The 15,630-nt window shown below is 42.3% G+C and overlaps 2 protein-coding genes across 4 annotated transcripts; one reads left to right on the forward strand and one right to left on the reverse strand.

Annotated features, from left to right (window-relative positions):
• Nucleotides 1–1,630: 1,630 nt before the first annotated feature.
• Nucleotides 1,631–10,727, reverse strand: clgn (calmegin). Of its 3 annotated transcripts, none has more exons than XM_054604022.1 (15): nucleotides 10,468–10,727; nucleotides 7,328–7,624; nucleotides 7,114–7,187; nucleotides 6,891–6,949; nucleotides 6,590–6,731; nucleotides 6,299–6,380; nucleotides 5,907–6,099; nucleotides 5,553–5,742; nucleotides 5,321–5,434; nucleotides 5,087–5,243; nucleotides 4,609–4,824; nucleotides 4,309–4,425; nucleotides 4,042–4,192; nucleotides 3,722–3,906; nucleotides 1,631–3,080 (listed from the first exon to the last, which is right to left on the reverse strand). In XM_054604022.1, the coding sequence occupies exons 2-15, from the start codon at nucleotides 7,622–7,624 to the stop codon at nucleotides 3,006–3,008; spliced, it is 2,052 nt and encodes a 683-aa protein (XP_054459997.1). In that variant the 5' UTR covers nucleotides 10,468–10,727; the 3' UTR covers nucleotides 1,631–3,005. The 3 variants fall into 3 exon arrangements, with proteins under 3 accessions (XP_054459997.1, XP_054459996.1, XP_054459998.1); XM_054604021.1 differs by having other exon boundaries at nucleotides 3,722–3,912; nucleotides 10,468–10,726; XM_054604023.1 differs by having other exon boundaries at nucleotides 3,734–3,912; nucleotides 10,468–10,724.
• Nucleotides 10,728–11,404: 677 nt separating this feature from the next.
• Nucleotides 11,405–15,585, forward strand: exosc9 (exosome component 9). The gene is made up of 12 exons (XM_054604847.1): nucleotides 11,405–11,579; nucleotides 11,831–11,925; nucleotides 12,392–12,511; nucleotides 12,738–12,840; nucleotides 12,976–13,113; nucleotides 13,424–13,506; nucleotides 13,892–14,024; nucleotides 14,112–14,200; nucleotides 14,322–14,468; nucleotides 14,577–14,764; nucleotides 15,000–15,078; nucleotides 15,176–15,585. The coding sequence occupies exons 1-12, from the start codon at nucleotides 11,514–11,516 to the stop codon at nucleotides 15,237–15,239; spliced, it is 1,305 nt and encodes a 434-aa protein (XP_054460822.1). The 5' UTR covers nucleotides 11,405–11,513; the 3' UTR covers nucleotides 15,240–15,585.
• Nucleotides 15,586–15,630: the final 45 nt, after the last annotated feature.

Genomic DNA, 15,630 nt, shown 5'->3' on the forward strand with positions numbered 1-15,630 from the left:
CATTTAATGTTAGTTTGACCCAGGTCTGTTTTGCAGCAGCTCCCTCTCCACACTACAGACAAAAACATAACCAGACTATGTTCATGAAGTGGTTAAGGGTAATTTGTACCTTGAGTTTGTTCTTAATGCTCTCTGTCAAAGTAGTATCTGTAAAATAACTAATTTCTGCTTTACCTGCTTGGTTTTATGTTTGAGGATGATTCAGATTTTCTGTGATTTTTTTTTTTTTTTTTTCCCCCCAACTTTCTGACACATTGTTCCTGTCTCAAACTGACCTGTGTGTGGGTGAAAACAAACCAAACATATTACAAATAACGGTTGACCATTAAGCTCATTTCAAAACTGGTTTATGTTATTATTTCTTTTTGTAAAATATTTTCTACATCAGCTGGATCTGAGTTTTTCAGTAGTTCTTGGATGTCATCATGTCGATATGAAACATGACTGTATCTGCCACTTAAAAGCAGGCAAACTGAACAGTATTACTGAGAATAAAAAAGTATTTGGATTGCATGTATGAGTTTTTTTAAGTTAAAAGTGTAGTATATCTAATGAAATGCCATTAAATCAATAATCACTAAATTACAGACTGTATAAAGCTACTGGCAACTTTTTAACAATAGGAGATGGATACTAGATACATGTAGGTACCATTGAGAGCTCGGCAACAATGCAAGTAAAAGCACAGAGAAGCTAGAAGTTGTGTAAATCTTAGCTTAAAATCAATTATGTGTTATTGCAAGTGGTCCCATTTTAAATCACATTACATGAAGAAAAAAAAAACTATTTTCGTTTTACACTTAACTATTTGTAACCCTTTCAGTTTATCTCGTCATGAATGAGTGTTGTGGCCCAGACTGCAATGGAAGAGCGACAAAGGAAATGGTCATAAATGCAGCTCGGCTGATTCAGAGACAAAACCTGCATTATCACATTTTGTGTCCTCGTTCTTTATGGGGGAGTGGACTAAATGGACCAGATGAACCAGATGACATGAGGAGGAGGAAAGGAAGGGATGCTTTCGCCTTTAACTGCAAGCAGTAAATAGGCCTTTAAGTGCTATTGATCCATTCAGCCAGGCCTGGAGTACACCGCCTGCTAGAGGAGGGGTTTGACTGTAAAATGTGCTGATGTCCTCAGTGTACAGCAGAGTGGAGGGTGTGTCCTACAAGACTGCTGCTGCATCAGATAAAAAAAGATTAAAAAAAAGAATGAGGCTGGAAAGAGATGAAAAGTCACATTATCTGAACAAATTTGCATTCCCTTTAAATTTAAGTATCCAGTTCAATAATGTCTGGAAAGCAGCAATCATGTAAACATCAAGTGACTGTGGTGCTGTTTGAAAGGGGTGGATTCACAAATATTATGGGAGGCTATAAACACTGTATATGCTGTAATTTATTGAGGTTATTTTGATATTTTTAACAGTTGAACAATAGATTTTCTTTCATTTCTGTCTGGCATGCTTACTGTGCCCTACCTACACACACCCTGGTACCAACTGTCTTTTGTGTGTAGATACCCTGCAACTCTGCCTTTAAACATTTTTTGGTTTTAATAAAAACCTCAGATAACTACTTTCTCTGGGTCTTTTGTCAACTTCCCAACCCTACATTGACTTTCAGCAGAGCAAGAGAATATATTCTGAGAGTTTTTTTTTTTTTTGTATTAAATAGTTTTATTTTCAAGAGCAATGTACAATTTGCAAACAAATGTAAACAAGGATTTCTGCCAGAATCTGGCAAAAAACATGAACTACAAAAGCTTGAGACAATAATATAAAACAAATAAATTATCATTAATGTTTTTCCCAGGCAATAATCTTGGATGTTAACTCCAGCTAGTCTAGATATTCTGGAAAAGCGCTGCTGTGTGCTGACTGAATGAGACATGTTTAATATCCAGCGGTTTGCTGCAGAAACCCACTAATCCTGTCTTATTGACAACTGATGGCCAAGGCATTCAGTGTTTCGATCAGACCTAGACCTTTGGAACAGATCTAGGTTCAGAATAAGCACATCAGTGGCATATCATATTTAAGAACACTGGCTAGAGTCATTCCAAACACTGCAATATTAAATCTTTATTCTTACCAGCATAACATAAATCTTAAACAAAACCAATAAATAGTGTCGTCTGTGTTAATCCTCAATTCTTAAATTGCTATAAAAAAAAACCCAAAAGTAACTGATGCTCCTTACAAACAAACTACCTAAAATCTAAACAGAACATCCATTTCAAAGAGGTAAACTTTTAAACCTAAGCTGAGGCAATTTATCAGCTGAAATGCCCCGACTCTGCAAATAAATCTCAAACAGCCTCTCCTAGCAGCCTGGCGTCCTCTCCTCCCGGTCTGTTCTTGAAACTAGAACAATTTCAAACAAGGTGGGAAGTTTGCCAAACTGTGTTCTCGAACATGTTCTTTAAAACAAAAGGACACAAGAATAAAGAAACCTCTGAGATGCAGCCCCTATGATATGCTGTAAAATTGTATGAACAACTGGAGCCGGCAGCAGCGCAGACCGTCTGCTGCCATCACTCTCAGAGGAGACCGACTGGTAGAACTATGATGGCGTATATTCAGAGAGAAGGCTGACAGCAGAGACGGGGTGAACAGGGAACAGTGGTGGAAGAGGTGGGCCTTTTCAGGCTGACAGGCATATTTGACAGCAGAGAGAAGAGAAGAAGGATGAAGAAAGCGTGGAAGCTCGGGATGGAGGAGGAAAAACATCTAAATGCACAGAATCTCCAGGGGGTTCATCCAATCATTCAATGAGCAGGCAGGAGGAAGAGACTGGACGAGATGAGGGGATGCAGGATGTGGTGTGGGAGACTGCGGTCCTGTGATGGGTGTAGCCGAGGGAGATGGGGCAGCCGGGGTGACTGCAGGCTACCGGGTGGTTTGGAGGAAATGCGTGCTGCTCTCCTCAGAGAGGGTGGAGCAGCAGCTGAGACGGCCCTTCCACCCTTCCGCATTGGGGGAGACAGGAGGCGCGTTCACCTCCTCAGTCTTTCCGTACCCTCCTCTTTCGCACAGCTTGTTTGTGGCTCTCTTCAGCGACGTCTCCTCCCTCCTTCGGCTGCGGGCCACAATTGGAATGAAATAAAAACAAAGAAAAAGGCACATTTAGTGGATGAGACAAAACATCCCATTTGTCACATTACCAAAATGTTAACAAAACAAGTGTAGAGTTAGCCCCATGTCACAGGGTGTCTAGACATGTATCAAGTCTAATTCAATTGATTGAATTAAATTAAGACCATTTAAATGCCAGGTAGCATTAAATACATGATCACTCTGGAAAATGAAATCACCGAAAATGAAAACAAGAGCAGCCAGACTCCCTGAGCCAGGCTCATTTCTCACAAGGGCGAGGACACAGTGTCAGAGACATGAGCTAGTCTAAACAGAAGGGAGGTGAGTGAATGATCCTGTTCAGTGTGGCATTTATAGGTCCGTGAGGTGCTTTGTGCCTTCTATCAGTAAACCAACAAACAGCAACCTTTTAAACATAATGTATTCAAGGTCATGAGTAAGGTTAATGTGAATTATAAGTAGGGGTTTACATTAGATACCTAAGAAAATCTAAATGAAACAGAAAGTAGGTGGTGAAATCCAGGAATCTGCTTCCAGGTATTAATTCCATGAACCCCCCGATCTCAACACCATCAGATACCAACACCATCAGCTCATGTTGCTAAGCAGGTAAGAATAACTCACAATTACACAAACCTCCTCTTCTAATGTTCTCTCAGGAGCTTTGCTCTCCTCTTCTGCTGCCTCCTCCTCCTCCTCTTCTTCTTCTTCTTCCTCCTCCTCTTCTTCATCCTCCTCCTCCTCATCATCATCCCCCTCTAGATTGTCACCTCCTGCATCGGCTTCATCCTCCTCCTCCTCAGCCTCTTCTGTTGCTTTTGAGAGAGAGACAGAGTAACGGTGATGACAGTAAGTACAAAGAAATATGACTTTAAAACAAAGAAGCAGCAGAAGACCAATACAGCAGCAACAGAAGAGTGTGAGTGTGTGTTTGACCCTCTAACCTGCAGCTGGAGCTCCTTCTGTAGCCTTAGCTGCTTTGTCTTCCTCATCTCCTGCTGCCTCCTCTTCTTCTTCTTCATCCTCCTCTTCCTCTTCTTCTATATCAGCCCGGGGAGGATCCACCTTCTTGTAAACGTAGTCGTCATCTGATTTCTACGACACAAACAGGAGACACAGTCAGGTTTTAGAGCAGGGTTTGCTGGAGTGCTTCGCTTAAATTGAGGATCAGAACCACGCAATAAATAAATGACTCGTTAGGTTGACGGTACCTTTGGCCAGCAGAAGAGCACAGCCAATCCGACAGGCAGGCCAACTGTCAGAATGTAAATCACCCAGAGCCACGGTCGTTCCTCTGCTGCAATCATCAGCTGAGCAAAAATCCCCGGCTGGTTGGATTGAGGAGAGACAGACAAGGAACCAGAGAGCAAGAGCAAATAGTGAGCCTTTGTGAACCGTTCTCTCACAGACACTGACAGCCTGTAGTAAATGACATGCACACAGTGAAAATGTAAGTGTCAGTGAGGGCGCTGCTCTATGTTCCTGTTGCCCTTACAAAACACCCCACTGACCTCGTTAGCGCTGGCCACCAGCTTCTTCAGCCCCCAGCTGTCGGAGGCCCAGCGGTCGGCCACCTCCTTGTGAGAGGTGATAATGAAGTTGTCAAAGTAGATATCTGAGGTCATGGACCAGAGCTCCAGGCCCACGGCCTTGAAAGGTGTCATCCTGAACGGCTGCAGGTCCTCAAAATAATCTGGGTTATTGATCTTGTGCGGCTTCCAGACTCCCTGGGGACGAGAATGTAGAGGAAAACAATTCATATGGCTTCAGCTGGTGCACAAAAATACAGCTTCTCCAACAGGACAGGTCAGAGGAGTTACAAGAAATACAGAGAGGGAACTGGCAGAGTGCTGTAGGGTGCAGCTCATTATTTGAGCTTTAAAAAAAAAAAAAAGAAGCTAGGAACAGTTAATAAAAAAAGAAATCAAATAAAACTCAAATAAAACTCAAATAAGGCAAAAACGTCCGATCCGTTATAGTTATAGTCACCTGATAGTTGGGATTGTCCACCAGAGGGGCTTTCCACTTGCCCTTGTACTGAGGGTTGTTGATCTGGGGACGCTTCCACTCCCCACAGCCGGGGGCCGTCTCACAGGCGGGGTTAGGAATCTGCGGGGCTTCCCACTCTCCATCCATCTCCTCGTCCCTGCACACAGAGGAGCTCTGTCAGGCTGGATCGTTTCCTTACTGTAACATCATTGTTTGGTGAACATGTTCATTTACCAGTCTTCTGGTTTCTCGGCGCTCGGGTCGGACACAAACTCTGGTTCGTCGTCCAGCCAGCCCTCTGGCTTCAAAGCGTCGGGGTCTTCAACCTTTGCTGGAGCATCTTCGTCCCTGAGACACACACGGCCATGTTTGTTATTGATGACTAGGTCACTGGGGCCCTAACATTTAAACACATGCAATCTGCAACAGAATCTGTACTGTCTGCTAGTATGTGGGTTGCAGTCACCAGTCATCGGGCTTGGCCGCCTCAGGGTCAGGAATCTTGGCCCTCTCGTCCCAGTCCTCCGGCTTAGAGTCATGTGGGTCATCGATCTCTTTGGGGGGGTTGACTGGAGGCACCACGTCATTCAGCAGATTGCCGCGGCTCACACTGGACTGGTCTACGAACATCTCGTAGCTGTTGTCTGGGTTCAGGACTAACAACGGGGAAAAACATGCTGAATGAATGTGTGAGCAAAGTGAGAAATGTACATTTTATAAAAGCACAGATAGGTATGCAGAACTCATTGTTGTATGTAAGCTAGTACATGTAACAGACACATTTCAGACAGATATATTGTCCATTTGCATGTCTCTGTACCCAGAGTGTAGAGGTGCGTCTTCTTGTCAGTGTAGAACTTCTTGAGGTCGACGTCAGCCCTCTTGGCGTGCTTCTCCTCCATGTCTTTGTTCAGAGGATTGTTGTGGCGGAAGATGAAGTGCAGCTTGTAGTCCTCCCCACACTTGTCTGGTCCAAACATTAGGGTGTACGGTGTACGGTCATGGAATTGCTCCTACAGTGAAAGGAAAAAAGTTTTTTTTAAAGAGTGAATAAACTAAGTCTATTTACAACATTGACCCAGTTCCACCACGTTTCCACCAATATTAACAAAGGTATCTTAAGTATTTGCTTTGGATAGACATGCCCGTCAAATGGCCTGTGGACATCAATACATAAATAGAGTAAAGTAGAATTACAACATGTATACCAACCAGATTGAGATTGCCAGTGTCTGAAAGCAGTTTGATGTATGCTCCACCACAGTCGATACCATCCTGGAAATTCACCTCATACCTGCATCCAGAACACAACAAAACAGCTCAACAAGTCCGGTCGTATTATCCCCTTAACACTGTAGCGTGTGTGTGTGTGTGTGTGTGTGTGTGTGTGTGTGTGTGTGTGTGTGTGTGTGTGTGTGTGTGTGTGTGTGTGTGTGTGAGTGAGTGTGTGAGAGAGAGAGAGAGAGAGAGAGAGAGAGAGAGAGAGAGAGTGTTTGAACTCACTGTAAAACCAGAGGTTCATCCTGGAAGACAAAGGGTTTGTTCAGCATTGCAGAGATGGCGTGGTGTTTGGCCCGGGACTTGAGCACCAGACCTTGGTCTCCTGGAACTTTGTTCTCCTTCAGCTGCTCCACAGCCCACTTCCCTACAGGCAGAGAGACATTCAACCTTTATTCTCACGGTCATGGTGCTGTTTCAGGGTCTGTGCTTGAGACAGCTTTACTGTCGTTTACATAAAAGTGCAGATAAGTGTCTCGAACAAGCTCTCTACAAACACATCTAGATAAGCCAAGAGCAAACAAACCGTCATATTTGGCGATGTCATCATCTGCATCCCCCTTCACTGTCTTTGACAGCTGCCAACTATGGAGAACAACATCACAAAACCCTCAGCTTCCACACAAGAAAATGTGAACACACTACAACCACTGATTGTGTAAGTTTATCCCCGGTCCGAGACTCATTTATCTTAGCACGAATTAAACATTTACGCTGTATGTTTAGCATCCCTTGGTGGTAAAATGTACCTTTCCAGTGAACCATCATCAAACGTCTCTGCAAAGTAGACATCTCCAGTAGGGACGGGAGTCTTGTATGTTACCTGGGGAACAAAAAACATAAATTATAAATTAATCTACAGGCCATGATCCCCTAATCCAAAACTTTGCAACTATGAAGAAAAACTGAGACAGACTTCAGCTCCACAAATGACCTTTACTTAACCTATGACCCGTTTCTGACCTGGAAGGAGACATTTGCATCCATTTCAGCCTTGCCACTTGCTGTCCCGTCTGTCTCGTCCGAGTGGTCTTCGTCCATCACTGTCGCCGCCTCCTCCTCTTCCTCCGCCTCCTCCGCCTCCTCCACCTCCTCCTCCTCTGCCATCAGAACATTTAATTCTTCCTGGTCCAACCCTATATCTTCATCGAAGATATCTGAAATATCAACCTCCAACTGCTTCTCCTGGGTCGCCACAGCTGCTACGGCGAGCGAGGACAGGAGCAGCGCACACCACATCCAACCCCTCTCCAACTTCATCTGTAGGGGGAGGGGAGAGATAGCAGGAGGGTGAACAGAGTGTGCGATAAGGGCGTCAGAGATGAGCCTGGTGTGTGCAGAGTGAGGAGGTTATGGTGAGGGACGGGGGAGAAGGGGCAGGTGTGAGATGTTATTTATGGAGAGCAATGGGGTGTGTGTGGGCGCGCTGGGGGGGGGGGGCATCAAGGATATAAATAGAGATCACAAGTGCGTAAAAAGCATGGAAGGATTCGAGGGTGAAAGAAAAAAACTAAAAGAGATTGCGTTCACATTAGAACACACAGTGCTACTTGATGTAGAGGCCTGTGTCCTCAGATTACATCCTTATCTCACATTTTCCCCCTCGCAAAACCTTTAAGACTGCCCCTTCTCTGCTGCAATGCATTCCCACCAGATAAAAAGACAAACTCTTTCTCAGCAGATGTCACTAATATCTGAACCATGCATGCCTCTTTGGATTTATAATATGTCCTATTTCCCAAATACTTAGTAGTCCTAATTTGTGACAGTAAATGCATCGATGACAATCTTTGTGTGTGTCCTTAAATGCATTTGAACCCCCCCTACACCAAACAACAGCTTTAATGACCTATTGATCAGGCCACACCTGCTCACTCTTCTTGAGAGCAGCAGGAATTGAAAGGCATCAGTGCAGACAGCACAGCAGCACGCTTCCCTTCATTCCTAATCAACTTTAAATCCCATACTGCTGTTGTTCTATTAGGCAACAGAGTGCAGGAGGATCAAAAGGATCAACTTAAGGGAGAGATGATAAAACCCGGAGCACTATTACAATATCTTATCTTGAAAAGCACCAAAATGTTGCTCATTTATTTGCAATCTTTGCTCTTAAAGCAAGCAATGCAACACTTTGTGAGAAATCTTGGCCACATCCCATGTTTCTGATATGAAAATGTAGATTCAATAAAATCAGAAGCTTGATACCGTTGTTGAAATCAACATAGAGTGTCCTTGAACAGAAGTGCAAAACTGTTTGGGCCGTTCTTGATGCACAGAATCTTCATGCTTAATATATGAGGTGGTCACATTAGGCAGTGGATCACTGAGAGCCCTCAATGAATTGGCTTCTTCACTTCAACAAGAATGAGTCAAAGGTGGTTCTCTTTCTATTCTAACCAATGACTTTTACTTGTGTGAATAAAAGAACTAGCTGCTGAAGAGGCGCACTATTGTGATGAAGGTTCAGCGGCTTCACAATGAAAAGGGTCATTTACTTTTACTTTAACTTCACAGATGTGGGCATGACTTTTGCAGAGTGCACATGATGGCAACCTCAACTGGTTTAATGCCTCATACCCCCACAAGCTTCCTGTTATACATGACATGTCATCGAAATGTCAGGGATAGCTTTTAGACAGTTTTAGATTAAACAGTGCAAATTCAATATTCCTCTCAGTCATAATCCTTCAGATTTTGGCCTTTCTGGTCATTTGTATGGGATTTCTTCATAAACCATATTACAGCTTAGCCTTGCTTGCTGACTAAACTACACAGTGTATGCTGTAAAAACCCCAAACAGGTCATTCCCCAACTTAATTTAATTTCATTCCTTTATAAAAAAGGACAATACACGTCACTCAACATTTATATACATATGCCAGTGTTAGCCAGCTGGCTGATTTTCAGATGTCCATTGGCGTCTATGAAACCTATTAAGTGATGCTTCAAATGTTCAGACAGAAGTCAACAAGCCCTGCAGAGCAACAGGAAACAGAATACAAATGTGTACACTAATACAGCAACAACATCCACTAATTTGGTACCAGGCAACTGGAACCACAACACAGCCAAGCCATTGAGATTATAAACAATGCTGACACATACAGGGCAGCAATAGGATGGACAGTAGCAGTCAAAAGTTTGGACACACCTTCTCATTCAACTACTTTGAAGAATCTAAAATATAAAACATATTCTGGTTTGTTGAGCATTTGTTTGTTTACCACATAATTCCATACGTGTTCCTTCATAGTTTGGATGTCTTCAATATTAATCTACAATGTAGGAATTTTTTTTTATAGTAGAATAAAATATAAAACATATTCTGGTTTGTTGAGCATTTGTTTGTTTACCACATAAATCTATATGTGTTCCTTCATAGTTTGTCTCCATGATAATCTACAATGTAGAAAAAAATAAAAATAAAGAAAAACCATTGAAGGAGGTGTGTCCAAACTTTTGACTGGTACTGTATGTAAAAATAAAATAAATAAATAATAAAATAAAGGCAATCATAATGTTGCTCTTGATACAATGTTAAAAGATATCGTTTTAATTGAATACAATGGTAATATCACACATCTAACAAAGCTATAGAAATGCATAGCACATTGGTTTAAAGTCGTGATCAACATGCCATGCTCTTATCTTAACATATCAAACTAAACACACAGCTCTTCTATCTGGACATCATCGCACTGCCAATCACATGTTCCCCGTCCTGGTTCACAGCCACACAGTGCCAGCAGTGTCTGGTTTGATCGATGCACATCACTGGACAGAGCAGGTCACAGGACAGGGTGCTGGAGCTAACATGGCTGCCACCGAGCACTGCAACATCCCGACTCCTTCACATGCACACCTGCTCCGCTAGCTATGCTATGCTAACTGGACGTGGAGCCATAAACAGCCAACGATAGCATCACACAAGCTTAGCCCCTAAACTGAGGGGCTTATACAATGCTGGTCCAACATGCCACCGGTGGAAATGCGTCTCAAATAAGACGTCTTGTTGGGCTGAAGAAATGATACGACGCTAGCTCGCTCGTGATGTCGCACGGGGAGGATGGGGAGAATGAATGAGCGGACACAAACAAACAAACCTCAAAGCCGTCTCGTTCGCTGCGGGAGTAAATGTCTCGACAACAGCCTTTACGTCTCCGCAGGGAAATCAACCTGGATCACCGGGGCCCCGCCGGGTACGGTGTGGATAAACACGGTGCTCGTCTGGAGAGGACGGGACGTGGATGACAGCTCGGCCTGGATAACGATGCGCGGGTTGGCTGACTGCGAGAGCGAGTCGCTGCAAATGGGCATGACGCATGCGCACATCGGGCAGGTGGAGAGCGCGGATGCTGCCTTCACGTGCACTCAAATATTAGCCGAGATGAGAGCTTTGCCGGGGGGGCTGCTGATAGTAGAGCGTATTTGTGGCGGCATTTCTCTCCAATTTTGCTATTCTTTTGAATGAGATACGTTTGGAATACATTATATTTGCCCAGCATTTAAATAGTTTTTTTTATTTACGTTTTATGGAGCATAATTTAGTTGTAGAGTTGTTTTGAAATGTATTTTTTTTTTTAAACAAATATCTACGATACTCAGGAAAACTTTTTGTTGTTTTTGTCGATGAAGTTGTAAAATACAGTCACTAAAAACTCCTTTAGCAACATGATTGATTGTGTTAGTGTTACAACAAAAGCGAGCAAACATAATACTCAGTCATATTTCCAATTCAACCTAAAATTCTAGCAAGCTCTAAATATTTACCATTTTGAAAGTCCCAAACAACGAGTTCAGCTAGGAGCACTTGAAGGCATCAGACATTCGCTTTGCTGATGCCTTTCAAAGTAAAAGCTTGCGTTCTACTAAAAGTGTTCCTTGGGCATACACTGCCAACGAAGATCTTTATAATACTAGTACGAGCACAAATACGCTAATATAATAGTTAATAATTTCACAATAATTCCGGAAAAGTCAGATAAATAAATAATCCCGCCCCCCGACCTTTACTATGGCATGCAGTATGCACTTCCGGGGTATAGTTCAGAACATATCTATGGTGGACTACACATGCTTGTAGGATCAGTAGAAGTTGAGTTGTGAACTAACTTACTGATATTAGACTGCAGTCACCCAAAAACACAGAATGAAGGAAACACCGCTGTCTAACTGTGAGCGGGATTTCCTGCTCAAAGCGATCGAAGATAAAAAGGTGAGCAGGTTTCTGATATAAAACTGACGACAAAGTAAATGTTCCCCAACAGGAAAAATAAACTGCTTTCTGTACTAACATTGATTTATTAAATAACCGCCGGGAAATGTACTATTACCACTGCAGTCAGTTGCGAAATGGAAAGCCTTCAGTGAGTTTGGTTCATGAATGTCTGCTTTGGGCGGCTTTGTTGTCAATGCCCAATATCTGAAAAGTCCTGAGTTAGAGTTTCTCCTGTCGTCTCCCTGCAGCGTTTGGATGGACGACAGACCTACGACTACAGAAAGATGAAGATCACATTTGGGACTGACTATGGATGCTGCTTTGTGGATCTGGGAAAAACCAGGTGAAGCTAAGGCCAGATATATGTAAAGTGTTTACTTTTTCCTGTTAGTGTTCAGCCCTCCTAATAAATCTTCCCCTAAATTTTGCATTACAGTTGGCTATGAAGTTTTTGTTTTCTGTACAATTTGACAACTTCATATACAGTGGTTCTGTTTCTGATTCTGTATTTTTGCACCATTCTATCAGATTGAAAATGTAAGATGTTTTGTACATTATTTTATCAAATCTCTCTATTGAATTTCACATGACAAATGGTCCATCTGTTATAATCTTGACATTTTATAATACACATTAAAATAAAAGGATGGGATAAACTATGCTTGTCTTCAAAGCACTGATATTGTGAAAAATTGAAGTAAGCACTTGCCCATGTAATGCACCCACATTCATATGATTTTTTTAAATTTATTAAAAAAGTTATATATATTTTTTGTGATAACGGAGTATCAATGTGCTTCATTCTTCAGGGTCATGGCCCAGGTGTCATGTGAGCTGGTGACTCCTAAAGAAAGCCGACCAAACGAGGGAATCATGTTCTTCAACATCGAGCTGTCGCCCATGGCCTCGCCAGCATTTGAACAAGGCAGGTGAGGAAAAAAGGAGATTATGTTCATGTTCTTTTCTACACATACATATTGCAGATCGTATATATGTCCCTCTTGCTCACTGGTCACATTTTTAATAACCTCATGATGTTTTGTTTTTTTGTTGATGGAGTGGGGCGTATCAGACTAAAACTGTGTCTTAGTTAATTTGTTCCAACTGTTTGTGCAGAGAGTGTAAATCATCTGTGGGTTTTTTTTCCCTCTCCAGACAGTCTGAGTTGTCAGTGAAGTTAAACAGACAGCTGGAGAGATGCTTAAGGAACTCCAAGTGCATTGATACTGAGTCCCTTTGTGTGGTGTCTGGAGTAAAGGTGAACCACACACACACACACACACACACACACACACACACACACACACACACACACACACACACACACACACACACACACACACACACACGAAAAGAGAAGAACCTTATCCTGTGTGTGTTTGTCTGTGTTCAGGTGTGGCAGATCAGAGTGGACGTTCACATGCTGAATCACGATGGGAACCTGATGGATGCTGCCAGCATTGCTGCAATCACCGCTTTGTGCCACTTCAGACGTCCCGATGTCGGCATCCAGGGAGAGGAAGTCACAGTGGTGAGTCAGCAAAAAAAACACAGCAGGTGGTGTCTCTGCATCACTGAATCATCCGGGGAAAAGCCTGACACTCCAAACACCAAACCCCTCTGTTATTTGAATTTCTTTGATGGTACTCACTGGGTAAATAATGTGCCAACTTTCCTGCTTTACGTGAAGTGACCATTCTGTTATGTCAGTGTCAAAACATATTTTTATTGTCAAAACAAAAACAGTTTTGTTGCATTTTATTTTGTTACTGACTTCAAAACAGTTTTCATACTTTGTGGTTGTAATTTTTTTTTTTTTTTTTTTTCTTGTATTCAAATAGTACAGTCCAGAGGAGAGAGACCCTATTCCTCTGAGTATCTACCACATGCCCATCAGTGTCAGCTTCTCCTTCTTTCAACAAGGGTAGGCATCACATTTAAATTATAGACAAAATCCTTTTCTGTGCAAAGTACTGAGTTTTTAAGATTTTTATTTGAGGGGCACTCACCCTTGTGCATTCAACAATATTCAACCCTAACCCAAACTACATCTGCCAAAATATTCATACAGTTGAATCGACACAGTTTCAACAAAAACTAAAGAGTGTAAGCTTTATTTGGGTAAAATGACTGCAGGACTGTAGTATTACACTAGAAAAGTTTTAGTGAGGTGTACCTTTTATAAACTGGCATCCAAGTGTATATAAAACAAAAAACAATTATTATTATAAAAATATCCAGTAGACTAATTAAAGCTCGGTCCTCACACCAATCCTTTTTTTCTTCCGTTCGTCTTTCCTGCTCTGCAGAACCTATCTGCTGGTCGACCCCTGTGAACGGGAGGAGCGGGTGATGGACGGCTTGCTGATGATCGCCATGAACAAACACAGAGAGATCTGCTCCATCCAGTCGAGCGGGGGCATCATGTTGCTTAAAGAGCAGGTAAAAAGTCTTGATAATACTGCATTTTTTTTTTTTTTTAATTCTAAAATGTTAACGCCAATATATCGTGTCTGTGTGCGGTTGCAGGTTATGAGATGCAGTAAAATAGCCAGCGTTAAAGTTTCTGAAATCACAGAGCTCATCAGCAAAGCCCTGGAGAACGACAAGAAAGCAAGGTGAGCAGTGACATCACAGAAACACACGTCAGTACTGTTGAAGTGGACATTTTGACCACTGTTTAACTGTTGCCTTTAGAAGACACACAAGGACTCTGTTTTTTTTAAAAATATTTTCCAGGAAGGAGGGTGGTAGGTGTGGTTTTGCAGAGTCTTTGCCACAGGAGCGAATCACAGCACTGAAAATGGATGAGACCTCAGTGGAGATGACGGATGTGACAGAAAGAGCCACAGACATCGTACAGAAAGCCGAGGCGCCAACTCAGACGTATCCTTAACTCAGCCTGAATAATAACAACTACCAGGAGAATGTCTGCCTTTTATCTGTCACTTTGCCATATCATACCCACTGTGGCTCCTTAACCATTCATACCAGGGTGCCTTCCCCCGTGGTGCCCGTCCCAGGTGTGGGTCAGGTAGGTCAGGGGCTGCAGAACACCTGGGGACTGGAGGAGGAGGAGGAGGAGGAGGATGATGAGGATGAGGAATCAGAAGACATGGACAGTGGTGAAGAACAGGAGGAAAAGGTTACAACGATGGAAGAGGAACAGAAGAGCAGAGAAGGTCAGAAAATTAAATAACACTCTTAATGTCAAGTGAAAGTTATATAGGTAGGGTTTCTGTTTCTAAAGAGAAAGTAAGGAAAAGATGGTTACAAACACAAAAGTAATTTGATAGAGAAAGTGATGCAACCTGTTGGAATCAGATCAAACCCAACTGTATTTAATTTATATTTTAGCTGAGGTAATAAAAATGATTATTCTGTTTCATTTTCAACATTTGTTTTTTTGACTTACAGGAGATGTGGTTGAGATATCTGACAGTGAGGAGGAGGAGGTGGTCATACTTCATCCAGAGAAACCAGACAAAGCTCCTAAGTGGGTGCACCAGCTTTTTTTTTTTCTATGCAAAGCAATTGAGGAGGTATACACTTATGTTGTTTTTTTTAATTTATACCCTTTTTCTTGCTCCTAGAAATACAGGTACCCGTTCCCACCAGAAGGGGGCAGCAGCATCAAAACAAAGACAGAAAAAATGAAAGATGGATCCACTTGAGCTGACTGCAGCCAGAGATCTGCACATCCACAGCAGTGCATGACACTGCAGCCCCTCCTCATAACAGAGACGCCTGTCCTGGCTAAAATGATTCCTACCTGCCATCGCTGAGAATTTGGACCAAATACAGAACAGAATATTTTCCAAGTGTTGGATTTTTACAAAAGGATTTTGGTAGGTAGGATTAAATAAAGCATCTTCAACCACCCTTGGAGGTTAAGCAGACTTTTACATTTCAGTTATGCTTGCAAAGTGGTTTATTTTGTGAGGAAACGGGATGATGGTGTATATCAAAATAAAATGACAAATATATAAACCATTTCACTCTCTTTTTATATATCTATCCATACATAACCATACAAATGTATACTATT

The sequence above is a fragment of the Anoplopoma fimbria genome, chromosome 9 (assembly GCF_027596085.1).
Source record: "Anoplopoma fimbria isolate UVic2021 breed Golden Eagle Sablefish chromosome 9, Afim_UVic_2022, whole genome shotgun sequence".
NCBI lineage: Eukaryota > Metazoa > Chordata > Actinopteri > Perciformes > Anoplopomatidae > Anoplopoma > Anoplopoma fimbria.

What these genes read in the sequence shown, in the direction of transcription:
- clgn (XM_054604021.1), bottom strand. Translation starts at nt 7,624, where the DNA reads ATGAAGTTGGAGAGGGGTTGGATGTGGTGTGCGCTGCTCCTGTCCTCG. An exon ending in ACACTGGCAATCTCAATCTG is followed by an intron (nt 6,100 to 6,298) that starts GTTGGTATACAT and finishes CTTTCACTGTAG; the next exon opens with GAGCAATTCCATGACCGTAC. An exon ending in GCCGAGAAACCAGAAGACTG is followed by an intron (nt 5,244 to 5,320) that starts GTAAATGAACAT and finishes CTCTGTGTGCAG; the next exon opens with GGACGAGGAGATGGATGGAG.
- exosc9 (XM_054604847.1), top strand. Translation starts at nt 11,514, where the DNA reads ATGAAGGAAACACCGCTGTCTAACTGTGAGCGGGATTTCCTGCTCAAA. An exon ending in CCAGCATTTGAACAAGGCAG is followed by an intron (nt 12,512 to 12,737) that starts GTGAGGAAAAAA and finishes TTCCCTCTCCAG; the next exon opens with ACAGTCTGAGTTGTCAGTGA. An exon ending in GAGAACGACAAGAAAGCAAG is followed by an intron (nt 14,201 to 14,321) that starts GTGAGCAGTGAC and finishes AATATTTTCCAG; the next exon opens with GAAGGAGGGTGGTAGGTGTG.